This window comes from Lathamus discolor, chromosome Z (assembly GCF_037157495.1).
Source record: "Lathamus discolor isolate bLatDis1 chromosome Z, bLatDis1.hap1, whole genome shotgun sequence".
Classification (NCBI taxonomy): domain Eukaryota; kingdom Metazoa; phylum Chordata; class Aves; order Psittaciformes; family Psittacidae; genus Lathamus; species Lathamus discolor.
Window position 1 is genome coordinate 111,813,886 of NC_088909.1, and position 17,525 is coordinate 111,831,410.

The window sequence follows — 17,525 nt, forward strand, 5'->3', positions numbered from 1 at the left end:
ATCATCATGGAGATCCATAAGGATGATGGAGCATCATGGAGATCCATGATGGTGATGATGGATCATCATGGAGATCCATAAGGATGATGGAGCATCACTTTGGTCCATGATGGTGATGGAACATCATTGAGGTCCATGATGGTGATGGATCATCATGGAGATCCGTAAGGATGATGGAGCATCACAGAGATCCATAATGGGGATAGAGCATCATGGAGAGCCAGGATGGTGAGGATGGAACATCATGGAGATCCATAATGGGGATGATGGATCATCATGGACATCCCGAATGATACTGGTCCATAGTGGCCATCCCTACGGGTCCAGGTCCATCAGGGACATCCCTATGATTGCTGGTCCACCATGGACATCCCTATGGATGCTGGTCCATCATGGACATCCCTATGGATGCTGGTCCATCATGGCCATCCCTATGGATGCAGGTCCATCATGGCCATCCCTATGGATCCTGATCCATCATGGCCATCCCTATGGATGCTGGACCATCATGGCCATCCCTATGGATGCTGGTCCATTAAGGACTTCTCTTTGGATGCTGGTCCATCATGGGCATCCCTATGGAAGCTGGACCATCATGGCCATCCCTATGGATGCTGGTCCATCATGGCCATCCCTATGGAAGCTGGTCCATCATGGCCATCCCTATGGATGCTGGTCCATCATGGCCATCCCTATGGATTCAGGTCCATCATGGCCATCCCTATGGATGCAGGTCCATCACGGCCATCCCTATGGAAGCTGGTCCATCACGGCCATCCCTATGGATGCAGGTCCATCATGGCCATCCCTATGGATGCTGGTCCATCATGGAAATCCCTATGAATGCAGGTCCATCATGGCCATCCCTATGGATGCAGGTTCATCATGGCCATCCCTATGGATGCTGGTCCATCATGGAAATCCCTATGGATGCAGGTCCATCATGGCCATCCCTATGGATGCAGGTCCATCATGGCCATCCCTATGGATGCAGGTCCATCACGGCCATCCCTATGGAAGCTGGTCCATCACGGCCATCCCTATGGATGCAGGTCCATCACGGCCATCCCTATGGAAGCTGGTCCATCACGGCCATCCCTATGGAAGCTGGTCCATCATGGCCATCCCTATGGATGCAGGTCCATTAAGGACTTCCCTTTGGATGCTGGTCCATCATGGACATCCCTATGGATCCTGGTCCATCATGGCCATCCCTATGGATGCAGGTCCATCATGGCCATCCCTATGGATGCAGGTCCATCATGGCCATCCCTATGGATCCTGATCCATCATGGCCATCCCTATGGAAGCTGGTCCATCATGGCCATCCCTATGGATGCTGGTCCATCATGGCCATCCCTATGGATCCGGGTCCATCACGGCCATCCCTATGGATGCTGGACCATCATGGCCATCCCTATGGATGCAGGTCCATCATGGCCATCCCTATGGGTGCTGGTCCATCATGGACATCCCTATGGAAGCTGGTCCATCATGGACATCCTTATGGATGCTGGTCCATCATGGTCATCCCTATGGATGCTGGACCATCACGGCCATCCCTATGGATGCAGGTCCATTAAGGACTTCTCTTTGGATGCTGGTCCATCATGGGCATCCCTATGGAAGCTGGACCATCATGGCCATCCCTATGGATGCTGGTCCATCATGGCCATCCCTATGGATGCAGGTCCATCATGGCCATCCCTATGGATCCGGGTCCATCACGGCCATCCCTATGGAAGCTGGTCCATCACGGCCATCCCTATGGATGCAGGTCCATCATGGCCATCCCTATGGATGCTGGTCCATCATGGAAATCCCTATGGATGCTGGTCCATCATGGCCATCCCTATGGATGCAGGTCCATCATGGACATCCCTATGGATGCTGGTCCATTATGGCCATCCCTATGGATCCAGGTCCATCATGGGCATCCCTATGGAAGCTGGTCCATCATGGCCATCCCTATGGATGCAGGTCCATCATGGCCATCCCTATGGATGCTGGTCCATCACGGCCATCCCTATGGATGCTGGTCCATCATGGAAATCCCTATGGATGCAGGTCCATCATGGCCATCCCTATGGATGCTGGTCCATCACGGCCATCCCTATGGAAGCTGGTCCATCATGGCCATCCCTATGGATGCAGGTCCATCATGGCCATCCCTATGGATGCTGGACCATCATAGACATCCCTATGGATCCGGGTCCATCACGGCCATCCCTATGGATGCAGGTCCTTACCAAGCGCTCGTGCGGATGCAGGCTGCAGTAGCTGCTGGATTGCGGGATATGGGATGAGCTTCCCAGCATCCCTCCGTAGCCGGGCTGGTTCATCCCACTGGAAGAGCTCCATGGATCACTGCCGTGGTGGCCATCTGGGAAGCAAGAGCAGGGCTGGAATCCCTATGGAATGCCATGGAGCTCCCCTTCTTCCCAGCGGGAATTGCTTCCCGAATCGCTCCCGTTATTCCCAATGGGATGAGCTTCCCGAATCGCTCCCATTCCCAGTGGGAATTGCTTCCTTAACTGTTCCTATTCTTCCCAATGGGAATTGCTTCCCAAATCGCTCCCATTCCCAGTGGGAATTGCTTCCTTAACTGTTCCTATTCTTCCCAATGGGAATTGCTTCCCAAATCGCTCCCATTCCCAGTGGGAATTGCTTCCCGAATTGTTCCCATTCTCCCACTGGGAATTGCTTCCCAAATCAATCCCATTATTCCCAGTAGGAATTGCTTCCCGAATCGCTCCCATTCCCAATGGGAATTGCTTCCTGAATTGTTCCCATTCTTCCCAGTGGGAATTGCTTCCCGAATCGCTCCCATTCCCACTGGGAATTGCTTCCCAAATCAATCCCATTCCCACTGGGAATTGCTTCCCGAATCATTCCCATTCTTCCCAGTGGGAATTGCTTCCCAAATCGCTCCCATTCTTCCCACTGGGAATTGCTTCCCAAATCGTTCCCATTCCCAATAGGAATTCCTTCCTGAATAGCTCCCATTCTTCCCAGTGGGAATTCCTTCCCGAATTTTCCCTTTCTTCCCAGTGGGAATTCCTTCCCGAATCATTCCCATTCTTCCCAGTGGGAATTGCTTCCCAAATTGCTCCCATTCCCAGTGGGAATTGCTTCCTGAATTGATCCCATTATTCCCAGTGGGAATTGCTTCCCAAATTCTTCCCATTCTTCCCAGTGGGAATTGCTTCCCAAATCATTCCCATTCTTCCCACTGGGAATTGCTTCCCAAATCGCTCCCATTCCCAATGGGAATTGCTTCCCAAATCAATCCCATTATTCCCAGTAGGAATTGCTTCCCGAATCGCTCCCATTCCCACTGGGAATTGCTTCCCAAATCACTCCCATTCTTCCCATTGGGAATTGCTTCCCAAATTCTTCCCATTCTTCCCAGTGGGAATTGCTTCCTGAATCATTCCCATTATTCCCAGTGGGAATTGCTTCCCAAATCGCTCCCATTCTTCCCACTGGGAATTGCTTCCCAAATCAATCCCATTATTCCCATTGGGAATCGCTTCCCGAATCGCTTCCCACCGGAATTCCTTACCCTGCATGAAGAAAGAGCTTGGAAAAGTGCCGGCGGCGGGTTTGGAGCTTGGAAAACCGGGAGAATCCCGGTTGTAGTCGGCGGTGCTGGCCGACGGGGCATAAACCTATGGAAAAACAGACGGATTCGGCTTGGATTTGCTGGGAAAACAGGGAAAAGACCCCCCCCCCCCCAAATCCTATGGGAATACCGCTTGGAATGGGGAAGCAAGAGCTTGGGTAGCTCCTAAGGGATGCAAAGGAGGAAGCAGCCGAGATCCCAATGGTCCTCTTGCAAGGATGAATCCCGGAGCGCATTCCCAAAGCATGGAATTCCCAAAGCATGGAATTCCCAAAGACGGGGGGGAAAATGTGGATTATTCCCTAAAAAGAAGTGGGAAAAGCGCTCTTTTCCTTCGGATTTGCGGCGATTCCCTATTCCGGGAATATTGCCCGTTATCCTTGGCAAACATCCATGGTTTCCCTTTCCTTGGGAGCATCAAAATCCCAACGGAATTCCCTACAATTCCCAACCAGAAGAAGGCAGGAGAAAGGGAATTCCGCATTCCCATGGGATTTCATTCCCTCTTCCCATAGCCTATATCCCGTTACACGCTGTTGGATGCCTCCGTTATGTGATCCCATAAAAACCTTGGAATCTCCCGGATGGATTCGGGCCCATTCCCAATTCCCGGTTCAAGCAGGAAGAAGAGCCGGGATAAGGCAACGGACCCGCTCCGACATTCCCAACTCATGGATAACGGGATAGGAAACCCATTGGCTACACAGGGATACTGAAGGCGATGAAGAGCATCACTCGGGATACAGGGAGAAGGCGGCTCCATGCCAAAGCATGGAATTCCCAAAGCATGGAATTCCCAAAGCATGGAATTCCCAAAGACAGGGGGGGAAAACGCTGGATTCCCTCCGCCGCAGCTAAAAGATGGGAATAATAGGGATAATAGGGATAATAATAGGGAGAATAATAGGGATAATGGGGAGAATAATAGGGAGAATAGTATGGAAAATAAAAGAGAAAAATAGGGATAATAAAAGGGATAATAATAGGGGGAATAATAGGAAGAATAATAGGGATAATAGGGATAATGAAAGGTATATTAATAGGGATAATAATAGGGGTAATAATAGGAAGACTAATAGGAAGAATAAAATAGGGATAAAAATAAGGATAAAACTAGGGATAATCATTGGGATAGTAACAGGAATAATAATAGGGATAATAATAGGAAGAATAATAGAATAATAGGAAGAATAATAGGGATAATAAAAGGGATAATAATAGGGGTAATAATAGGGAAAATAATAGGGAGAATAAGAGGAAGAATAATAGGGATAATAATAGGGATAAAAGGGATAATAAAAGGGATAATAATAGGGGGAATAAGAGAATAACAGGAAGAATAATAGGGATAATAATAGGGATAACAAAAGGGATATTAATAGGGATAACAATAGGGATAATAATAGGAAGAATAAAAGGGATATTAATAGGGATAACAATAGGGATAATGATAGGGGGAATAATAGGAAGAATAATAGGGATAGTAAAAGGGATAATACTAGGAAGAATAATAGGGATAATAAAAGGGATAATAATAGGAAGAATATAGGGATAATAATAGGGATAAAAGGGATAATAATAGGGAGAATAATAGGAAGAATAATAGGGATATTAACAGGGATAATAATAGGGGCAATAATAGGAAGAATAATAGGGATAGTAAAAGGGATATTAATAGGGATAATAATAGGGATAATAATAGGAAGAATAATAGAAGGATGAAATAGGGATAAAACCAGGGATAATAATAGGGATACAAATAGGGATAATACAAGCAGGTTGAAGGGACCTTAAAGCCGCATCCCTGCCATGGAGGGGTTAATAATAGGAATGGCAATAATACTAATAATAGCCCTAATAATAGCCCTAATAACAGCCCTAATAATAGCCTTAATAATAGCCCTAATAATAGCCCTAATAACAGCCCTAATAATAGCTCTAAAAATAGCCTTAATAACAGCCCTAATAACAGCCCTAATAATAGCCCTAATAATAGCCCTAATAATAGCCCTAATACTCCTATTAATATTACCAATAATAGAATCCAACTGGTTCCCGGTTGGAAAAGGCCTTAAAGCTCCTCCTCTTCCCCCCCCCCTTGCTATTGTTATTCCCGTTATCCCTGGTAATCATGGAATAACGTGGCTTGGGAGGGATCGTCCAGCCCCCTCTATTAACGCTAATAGTAATAATAATAGCGGTAATAGTGGTGATAATGATCATTGGCATGCTAATAGTAATAATAGCAATAATAATAGCACTAATAATGGTAATAATGATCATTGTAATGCTAATAGTAATAATAATAGCACTAATAATGGTAATAATGATCATTGTAATGCTAATAGTAACAATAATAGCACTAATAATGGTAATAATGATCATTGCAATGCTAATAGCAATAATAATAGCATTAATAATGGTAATAATGATCATTGTAATGCTAATAGTAATAATAATAGCAATAATAGGGGTGATAATAGTAATAATAATAGCAATAATAGTGGCAATAATGGCAATAATAATAGCAATAATAGTGGCAATAATGGGAATAATGATCATTGTAATGCTAATAGTAATAATAATAGCAATAATAGGGGTGATAATAGTAATAATAATAGCAATAATAGTGGTAATAATGGCAATAATGATCATTGCAATGCTAATAGCAATAATAATAGCACTAATAATGGTAATAATGATCATTGCAATGCTAATAGCAATAATAATAGCAATAATAGTGGCAATAATGATCATTGCAATGCTAATAGTAATAATAATAGCACTAATAATGGTAATAATGATCATTGCAATGCTAATAGTAATAATAATAGCACTAATAGTGGTAATGAGGGTAATAATAACAGCAATAATAGTGTCAATAAGGGTAATAACAGTAATAATGATTCGAATGCTAATAATGGCAATAATAGCAATAATAGCAATGATCATTGCAATGCTCACAGTAATAATATTAGCACTAATAGCAGTAATTGTGATAATAGGAATAATAATAGCAAAAATAGGAGTAATAATGGTAATAACTATCACTGCAATGCTAACGGTAATAAGAGTAGTGATAGTAATAATAATAATAGCAATAATGGGAATAATAGGAATAATAATAGCAATAATAGTCATAATAATTGTAATACTAGCCATAATAATAGCAATAATAGTAATAATAATATCACTAATAGTAGCACTAATAGTACTAGCTACCATTGTAATGCTAATAGTAATAACAGAAGTGATAATAGCAATAATCATCAAAATAATGGGAATAATAGGAATAATAATAGCAATAATAGTAATAATACCAATGATAATAGTAATAATAGCACTAATAATAGCACTAACACTAGCACTAATAGCACTAATAATAGCACTAAAAGTAATAATAGCCCTAATAATAGCGATAATAGCACTAATAATAACACTAACAGTACTAATAATAACACTAATAATAGCACTAATAGCAATAATAGTAATAATAGCGCTAATAATAGCACTACTAATAGTAATAGCCCTAATAATAAGAGTAACAGTAATAATAATAGCGATAATAGCACGAATAATAGCACTAATAATAGCACTAATAGCACTAACAATAGCAATCATAGTAATAATGGTGATAATAGCACTAATAATAGCACTAATAATAGCACTAATAGCAGCACTAATAATAGTAATAATAGCCCTAAGAATAGCAATAATAGTAATAATAGCGATAATAGCACTATTAATAGCACTAATAGCACTAATAATCGCAATAATAGTAATAATAGCGATAATAGCACTAATAATAGCACTAATAGCGATAATAGCACTAATAATAGCAGTAATAATAGTACTAATAGCCCTAATAATAGCAAGAACAGCATTAATAATAGCACTAATAGCCCTAATAATAGCACTAACAGCACTAATAATAGCCCTAATAGCCCTAATAATAGCCCTAATAACAGCCCTAATAGGCAGAAACCACTCCCAGCACCCCCCTTTCCCCCCCATTCCCCCCTTCGCCCTCCGCATCCCGCCGGGAGCAGGCACCTTCCCCCCCATTCCCATTCCCGACAACGGGAATAACGCCCGGGGATCCCTATGGAGCCGCTGATCACCAGGCCAATCCCCACGCTGTCCGCCCGGGAATGCCGCGGGATCATCCCCGTCATTCCCAAGTATTCCCATACGGATGCCTTGTGACCGTTAAAAGCCAAACCCCATCCCCTTCTCCGGAAAGGAATTCCTGGGATACGCCAGCGCCGCTCGGGGGCATTGCAAGGGAAAACCATGGAATAATCCCCTGCCTATGGGATAAACCTCTTTATCCCGGGAATTCCGGGAGCTAAAAAGCGGGATCAGATGCTTTGCCATCCGCCCCCCCCCCCAATCCCATTCCCACCTTTCCAGCTCCGCAGGTGAAAAAGCCAAGTTCAGGCGTTATCCAAGCGGGATTCTTCCCGAATCCCTTGGCATTCCCAACTCCTCGGCATTCCCAACTCTTTGGCATTCCCAACTCCTCAGCATTCCCAACTCTTTGGCATTCCCAGCCCTTTTGCATTCCCAACTCCTCAGTATTCCCAACTCCTCAGCATTCCCAACTCTTTGGCATTCCCAACGCTTTTGCATTCCCAATGCCTCAGTATTCCCAACTCCTCGGCATTCCCAACCCTTTTGTATTCCCAACTCTTCGGCATTCCCAACCATTTTCCATTCCCAACCCTTTTGCATTCCCAACTCCTCAGCATTCCCAACTCTTTTGCATTCCCAGCTCCTCGGCATTCCCAACTCTTTGGCATTACCAACCCTTTTGCATTCCCAACTCCTCAGCATTCCCAACTCTTTGGCATTCCCAACTCTTTTGCATTCCCAACTCTTTGGCATTCCCAACCATTTTCCATTCCCAACTCCTCGGCATTCCCAACTCTTTCGCATTCCCAACTCTTTGGCATTCCCAACCCTTTTGCATTCCCAGCTCCTCGGCATTCCCAACTCTTTGGCATTCCCAACCCTTTTGCATTCCCAACTCTTCGGCATTCCCAACCATTTTCCATTCCCAACCCTTTTCCATTCCCAACCCCTCGGCATTCCCAGGAATCCGCTCCCCAACCTGTAGCACTGTCGCGCCGGCATTCCCAATGGGAATGATTCGGGATCCCGGCTCAGGATTTACCCCCCCCCCCCAAATCCATGTGGATTTGTAGCAGCTCCGATAAAATGGGAAGCTTGAGCCTCTCTCCCAGCCCGCATTCCCTATGGATACTCCGGATGCCGCCGAGCCTCCGGCAAGCAAGCACAAAAGGCTCGATCCTTTGGGATCCAAAGGGATTCGCTCCGGCCCCATTCCCAACTTTCCAAGGAGCTTTTCACTTCCGGACCTTTGGAATTCCATTCGGAAGGAGGCGGGCTCGGGAATAGGAGAAGGGAAAACGTCGCCATAATAATGGGAATACCCCCCCCTTTAATAAAGCCGCATCCCAAAAATCCATCTCAATTCAGATCCCAATTCCGGGAATTGCATTAAAGGCAGCAGGACTCCCTTTTCCCCCTTTAGATCCAGCTCTTTTGCCGGCTCCAAGCCCGGTTTTCCAGGCGGAACAGGGCGGCTTTTTAGGGAAAAGCGGCTCCGAAACAGAAATCCGAAGGGAAGGAAGGGGAATTCCCAGAAAATCCTAAGAAACCCAGGGAAATTCCCCTCCAATTTAGACAAAAATCACGGAAAACGCAAAGAAATTCCAGGAAAATTCCAAGAAATGAAGGAAAATGCCAAGAAACCCGGGAAAAGCAAAGCGAACGCAAGGAATTCCGCCGAAATTCCAAGAAAATGGCCTCAAATCCAAAGAAATTCCCCCAAATCCGAAGAAAACTCAAGCTCAAATGGAACGCCGTTCAGCCAAAATGAAACCAAATGGACCTAAAATTGACGCGAATTCACCCAAAATGGCCCTAAATTCACCTAAACCCAAAGAAAAAGCAAGAAACACCTAAAATTGAGCAAAATTCACCCAAAATTGAGCAAAATTCACCCAAAATTGACTGAAATTCACCCAAAATTGACTGAAATTCCCCTAAACTCAACTAAAAGGCAAGAAAAACCTAAAATTGACTGAAATTCACTTTAAATTGACTGAAACTCACCTAAAATTGACTGAAATTCGCCTAAAATTTACTGAAATTTGCCTAAACTCAACTAAAAGGCAAGAAACACCTAGAACTGACCAAAATTCACCTAAAAATTGACCAAAATTCACCCAAAATTGAGCAAAATTCACCTAAAATTGACTGAAATTCACTGAAAATTGACCAAATTCACCTAAAATGGCCCTAAATTAGCCTAAACTCAACTAAAAGGCAAGAAACACCTAAAATTGATGGAAATTCACCTAAAATTGACTGAAATTAACCTAAAATTTACCAAAATCCACCTAAAATGGCCCTAAATTCACCTAAACCCAAATAAAAAACAAGAAACACCTAAAATTGATGGAAATTCACCTAAAATTGACTGAAATTAACCTAAATTTGACCAAAATCCACCTAAAATGGCCCTAAATTCACCTAAACCCAACTAAAAAACAAGAAACACCTAAAATTGACCAAAATTCACCTAAAATTGATCGAAATTCACTTAAAATTGACTGAAATTCACTTAAAATTGACCAAAATCCACCCAAAATGGCCCTAAATTCACTTAAACCCACATAAAAAGCAAGAAACACCTAAAATTGATGGATATTCACCTAAAATTGACCAAAATTCACTTAAAATTCACTGAAATTCACTGAAAATTGACCAAAATCCACCTAAAATTGCCTTAAATTCATCTAAACCCAAATAAAAAACAAGGAACACCTAAAATTGAGCAAAATTCACCTAAAATTGACCAAAATTCACTTAAAATTGACTGAAATTCACTTAAAATTGACCAAAATTCACCTAAAATTGCCCTAAATTCGCCTAAACTCAACTAAAAGGCAAGAAACACCTAAAATTGACTGAAATTCACCTAAAATTGACCGAAATTCACTTAAAATTGACCTAAAATTGATGGAAGCTCACCAAAAATTGACCAAAAATTGAAGAAAACCAAATGAAACCCCCTAAAATCCAAGTGATTTCACCCAAAATCAAATCGAGGACAATAAAATGACCCAAAATGGAGCGAATTTCACCCAAAATCCACATAAATTCACCCAAATCCCAAATAAAACCACCGCAAATTGAGCTAAATTCACCTACAATGGAATCAAACCACATAAAATGACCCAAAATCTAAAGAAATTCGCCCAAAATTGAAAGAAATTCACCCAAATTTGAAAATCACCGGGAAAGCAAGGAAGTTCACCCAAATTCCAAATAAACCCACCCAAAATGGGACTAAAGCCACCTAAAATGAAATTAAAGGGAATAAAATCCAATAAAACCACTTAAAATCCAAGGAATTTCACCTAAAATCTAAAGAAATTTACCTGAAACAAATAATTTCACCTAAATTCCAAATAATTCCACCTAAATTCTGAATAATTTCACCTAAATTTGAATTAGTTTCACCTAAATTACAAATAATTCCACCTAAATTCCAAATAATTCCACCCGAATTCCATATGATTTCACCTAAATTCCAATTAATTTCACCTAAATTCCAATTATTTCACCTAAATTCCAAATAATTCCCCCTAAATTCCATATAATTTCACCTAAATTCCAAATAATTCCACCTAAATTCCAAATAATTCCACCTGAATTCCATACAATTTCACCTGAATTCCGAATAATTCCACCTAAATTCCAATTAATTTCATCTGAATTCCATATAATTTCACCCAAATTCCAATTAATTTCACCCAAATTCCAATTAATTTCACCTAAATTCCATATAATTTCACCTGAATTCCAATTAATTCCACCTAAATTCCATATAATTCTACCTGAATTCCAATTAATTCCACCTAAATTCAGAATAATTCCACCTAAATTCCAATTAGTTTCACCTACATTCCAAATAATTCCCCCTAAATTCCATATTTCACCTGAATTCCAAAGAATTCCCCCTAAATTCCAATTCATTTCACCTAAATTCCAATTAGTTCCACCTGAATTCCAAGTAATTCCACCTAAATTCCAAATAATTCCACCTAAATTCCGAATAATTCCACCTAAATTCCAATTAATTTCACCTGAATTCCAATTAATTCCAGCTAAATTCCAAATTTCTCCTGAATTGCAAATAATTCCACCTAAATTCCAAATAATTCCACCTGAATTCCATATAATTTCACCCAAATTCCAATTAATTCCACCTAAATTCCATATAATTCTACCTGAATTCCAATTAATTCCACCTAAATTCAGAATAATTCCACCTAAATTCCAATTAGTTTCACCTAAATTCCAAATAATTCCCCCTAAATTCCATATTTCACCTGAATTCCAAAGAATTCCACCAAAATTCCAAATAATTTCACCTAAATTCCAATTAGTTCCACCAAAATTCCAAATAATACCACCTGAATTCCATATCATTTCACCCAAATCCCAATTAATTTCACCCAAATTCCAATTTTCACCTGAATTCCAATTAATTCCACCTGAATTCCATATAATTTCACCCAAATTCCAATTAATTTCACCCAAATTCCAATTAATTTCACCCGAATTCCAAATACTTCCACCTAAATTCCATATAATTCCACCTAAATTCAGAATAATTCCCCCTAAATTCCAATTAATTTCACCTACATTCCAAATAATTCCCCCTAAATTCCATATTTCACCTGAATTCCAAAGAATTCCCCCTAAATTCCAATTCATTTCACCTAAATTCCAATTAATTCCACCTAAATTCCGAACAATTCCACCTAAATTCCAATTAGTTTCACTTAAATTCCCAATAATTCCACCTAAATTCCCATTAATTCCACCTGAATTCCGCATCATTCCACCGAAATCCCAACTAGCTTCCCTTAAATTCCCACTAATTCCACCTCAATTCCCACCAATTCCCCCGGAATTCCCACTAATTCCCCCCAGATCCCAATGAATCCCCCTCCAAACGCAAATACTTCCCCCTCATCCCGCACGGAATTCCCATAAAATCCAAACCAACTCCAATCCAATCCCAAACCCCCCCCCCCCCCCAATCCAATCCCACCGCATCCAAGCCGAATTCCATGGAAACCGAAGGAACCCCGCAGTCCCATGGGCAAAAGGAGCCCCAGCTCCGACATTCCCTTTTCCAGACGCAATTCCCAAGCGGGCCCTTTTATCCCCCGGAGCCGAGCCTAATGCGAAGCAGATTCCCAGGAAACAAGCCATTCTCCTGCCCCCGCTTCCGGCTGATCCATAGGGAAAGGCATTTGGAAGAGGCGCCTTTTGTTAACCCCAGCCCCGAAGCCGGCTGGGAATGGGGCTGGGAATGGGGCGGTTTTCTGCACTAAAGATCCCTCACATTCCCGGGATGACCGATGGGAGACGGGAAAGCTCCGAAACATGGAAAACCGGGATGAAAAAGCGGGATTTGGAAGCAAAAAGGAGGCATCCATCCATCCATCCATCCCCCCCCCCCCCCCATCCGTGCCTTTGGGCTCGGGAATTGCGCCGGGATCGTGGCACTGAAAACCGAGCGCATCCCTATCGGGGCTCTTCCCCTCGCCCCAATTCCATAGGGAATTTTGGAAGGGATGCACAGGGAATGCTATGGATGGACCGGTACATATAGAGCGCCTATGAAGAGCTAGAGAGGCATTGGGTGAGCTTTAAGGTCCCTTCTGCTCTATGGATATGGATACATATAGAGCCTTATGTGTGTATATATATATATAGCCCTATATATATGCCCCTATAGAACCCTATATCCATAGGTTTTAATAGAGGTAATACCTATTATAGAGATATATAGCTATATAGGACCGTATTATAGGCATCTATACCCATATAGAGCTATAGGTGCATATAGACCTATAGAAAGACACATATATAGCATTATATGTATGCATAACTATATATATATACACCCCTATATAACCCTATATACATAGCTTTCAATAGGGGTAATACCCTATTATATAGATACACAGCTATATAGGGCCATATTATAGGCACCTATACCCGTATAGAGCTATAGGTGCATATAGACCTATAGAAAGACACATATATAGCATTATATGTATGCATAACTATATATACATCCCCCTATATAACCCTATATACATAGCTTTCAATAGGGGTAATACCCTATTATATAGATACACAGCTATATAGGGCCATATTATAGGCACCTATACCCGTATAGAGCTATAGGTGCATATAGACCTATAGAAAGACACATATATAGCATTATATGTATGCATAACTATATATATATTACCCCTATATAACCCTACATACATAGCCTTCAATAGGGGTAATACCCTATTATATAGATATACAGCTATATAGGACCGTGTTATAGGCATCTATACCCATATAGAGCTATAGGTGCATATAGACCTATAGAAAGACACATATATAGCATTATATGTATGCATAACTATATATATATACACCCCTATATAACCCTATATACATAGCTTTCAATAGGGGTAATACCCTATTATATAGATATATAGCTATATAGGACCGTATTATAGGCATCTAAACCTGTATATATACCTATAAGTACATATAGAACTATACCAATACACATATATAGCACCATATACATATATAACTATATACATCCCCCTATATAACTATATATATAGCTTTTAATATAGGCAATACTCCATTATATAGCTCCATAACCACGTATGATAGGCATCTCTGACTATATAGAGCAGCAGGCACATATAGACGCACACGTATAGCTTTATATATACATGAAGACACATATAGAACCATATATACATGGCCTTATGCCTATAGAGAACTATATATACACGCACCTATAGCTTTATAGATGGGTAACGCGCCACGACAGTCACGTATACGGGTAGATACAGGGGCTTATATGCAGCTCGAGACCTATATATCTATAGGTAGCTATAGGAACTGCCTTTTGCATATAGAACTATATGTGCTATAGAGGTCCAAAGGCATATATATGGCCTTAAGGGCATGGAGAGCTGCATTCATGCCCCTATACGAGTAGATATAGGGCTTTACAGCCATATAGAGCTGCATTTATACACCTATGCAGCTCTATATAGCTATATATAGGGGGTATATATAGTCCTATGGACATAAAGCTCTCTATATAGCTATATATAGGGGGTATATATAGTCCTATGGACATAAAGCTTTTGTTATATATAGGGGGTACATATAGTCCTATGGACATAAAGCTCTCTATATAGCTATATATAGGGGGTATATATAGTCCTATGGACATAAAGCTCTCTATATAGCTATATATAGGGGGTATATATAGTCCTACGGACATAAAGCTTCCTATATAGGTAGTCTATATAGTCCTATGGACATAAAGCTCCCTATATAGGTAGTCTATATAGTCCTATGGACATAAAGCTCCCTATATAGGTAGTCTATATAGTCCTATGGACATAAAGCTCCCTATATAGGTAGTCTATATAGTCCTATGGACATAAAGCTCCCTATATAGGTAGTCTATATAGCACATATATACTATATACGCTATATATATGGCATATAGGGTGGATATACCTATATATAGGCTATACATACAGTATATATAGCCCTATATAGTACCCTATATATAGTGTATATAGCTATATACGCCCTATACATGCAGTATATATAGGCCTATGTACATACAGCTCTCTATTTAGCCCTATATACATCCCTATTCCCGGTATTCCCAACAAACCCCGCCATTCCCTCAAAGGCACCTCCATCCCAAAGGATCTCGCTGCCCCTTTCCCCCCCCCCCAGCATTCCCGACGTCGGGCTTATGGAATGGGACTGCTGGAGAATGGGAATATCCATAGGGAAAAGGTGGGGGGGGGGGGGATTGGAGGAGGCGATAAACCGGGATGAAGCTGGCCGGGATCAGCATTCCGGCTTTTCCCGGTGGAATTTCCTGTGGATGAAGAGGGACGTTTTCCTAACGGGGAATGCGCGCATCCCGAAAAAGCAAGCCCGTTATCATGGATCATAAGGAGCCAGGCTTCGGGAATACCATCCCTCATTCCCTCGCATCCGGCGGCATCAAAGCCGTCGCGGAGCCAAGCACCGAGCGCCGCAATTCCCGATATTCCCGGGTCTTTTTAGGGAAGAAAAGCCGGGAATGCCGAGCCCGGCAGCCGGGTCCCATCGCCTTCCTGTTATCCCGGGTAAAAACAGCGGAAAACCTCTTGGAAGCAGCGGGATGCGGCATTCCCGAGCTTTTTCCTGCAGGAAAAGTTGGGATTCAGGGAGCCTCCGGAATGGCGGCGGTGGTTTTCCCCCTTTTTTCCTTTGTTTCCGCCGTTGCTAGCGGGAATTCCAAGCAGGAATTGCCTTGGAAGCAAGGAAAAATAAAAGGAGAAGGGGGGGGATTGGGAAAAAGTGAGGTCGGAATTCCGCCTTTTTTTTTTTTTCCAGGAAAAAATAAAAAATATCCTTTTTTTCCTGCTGGAAAACAAACACCATCCCGTTTTCCCCGGTGGGAAAAGGCGGAATTCCGAGCTCGCTTTTCCCTATGGAAAAGATGCTGGAAAGCGCCGGAGCGAGCATCATTCCCAAAGCCTGGCATCTCCCCCCCCCCCCCCTTTCCGCTTGCCTGGCACGGCCCCAAGAGCCGCACAATGCGGAGCCGGCGCCAGCACAATGCCGGCTCCCTGATCCATGAATCCCTTTGGAAAAAGGTTGGGAAAAGGGGGAATTCTGTGTCCGACGGCTCCATCCATGTCCCCCCCCCCCCCCCCTTTTCCCAATGTTGCCGGCGGTTGGATCCATCCCGATGTTCCGGGGGTGGGGGGGGGGGGGGGGTTGCCCTTTGGATTTCCTGCTTCAGGGATTGATGGAAGCGGGCTCGGCATTCCCTATGGATCTCCTTCCTTGCAAAGCAATCACAAGCGGGATTAAAGAGGGCGAAAAGCAAGCGCAAACAATAGGAAAACTCCGGCTCCATCCCACTTTTTCCCCATCCCAATCCTTAAATGCCCCCCCACACACACTTTGGAAACCCAAGGAATAACAAAGTTATTCCAAGAGTTGGGAATTCCGCCCCAAGGAAAACTTTTCCGCTGCCCCAATTCCACGCACGGGGAATGTCGGGAAGAGTTTCGCCGCCCCTCGGAAGCGCTGGGATAGGGAAGAGCCTGGAAAGCACAACGGAATCCAGGGGGAAAATCCATGGGGATTTTCCCGATCCTTTTCCCAAGCTTTTTCCCTCTGTCCCGTCCCCCCCCCAATGGAATTCCCGTTATTTTTCCCTTCCCCATTCCCGGCCGCCCGCGATACAAAAGCGGCTCGGAGCGGCGGCCGCCGCCTTCCCAAAGTGCTTCCAGACGGAAGCCGCTTTATCCCGACCCTTCCCGACGGGATAATCCCAGCTGGAAAAGCGGGATGCGACCGGGATCGCTTGGAAGTTGAGAGCACCCGGAGCCTTTCGCTTCCTGCTTTTCCTTCGGCTTTCCCCACCGCCCTCTCCCTGCTTTGAAAGGATGAAATTCCCACTTTTTTTCCCATTGGAATACCGAGGGGGGGGGGGGATAAACATCATCCCTACGGCTCCAGATGGCGACCAGAACCCTCCCGCTCGAATTCCCACTTTTTTTTCCCCTCGCCCTGCCGCGTTCCCGAAGGGAAAACCGGGCTGCAAGCGGCGGGAGCAGGGATTTTTCCCGGTTTTCCCCGTTGTTTTCTTGGAATGTTGCGCTCCGCATCCCTATATATCCCCCCCCCCCCCCTGCTTTTCCCTGCCCTTCCTCGCTGCCAAACTTGGCCAAGCGGCCCA

The 17,525-nt window shown here is 43.1% G+C and overlaps 1 protein-coding gene across 11 annotated transcripts in view; it reads right to left on the reverse strand.

Moving 5' to 3' along the window:
• Window positions 1–8,322, reverse strand: part of TCF4 (transcription factor 4) — a 31,811-nt gene extending 23,489 nt beyond the window's left edge. For 6 of the 11 annotated variants that reach the window (XM_065661078.1, XM_065661077.1, XM_065661080.1 and 3 more), the window contains exons 1-3: window positions 8,031–8,321; window positions 3,566–3,671; window positions 2,250–2,383 (exon numbers count right to left, since the gene is read on the reverse strand). In XM_065661078.1, coding sequence (XP_065517150.1) covers window positions 2,250–2,383; window positions 3,566–3,671; window positions 8,031–8,189 — 399 coding nt within the window. In that variant the 5' untranslated portion in view covers window positions 8,190–8,321. Of the gene's footprint in view, window positions 1–2,249; window positions 2,384–3,565; window positions 3,672–3,755; window positions 3,894–8,030 lie in introns of those variants that run through there. The other 5 variants (XM_065661081.1, XM_065661085.1, XM_065661083.1 and 2 more) reach the window with 5 other exon arrangements.
• Window positions 8,323–17,525: the final 9,203 nt, after the last annotated feature.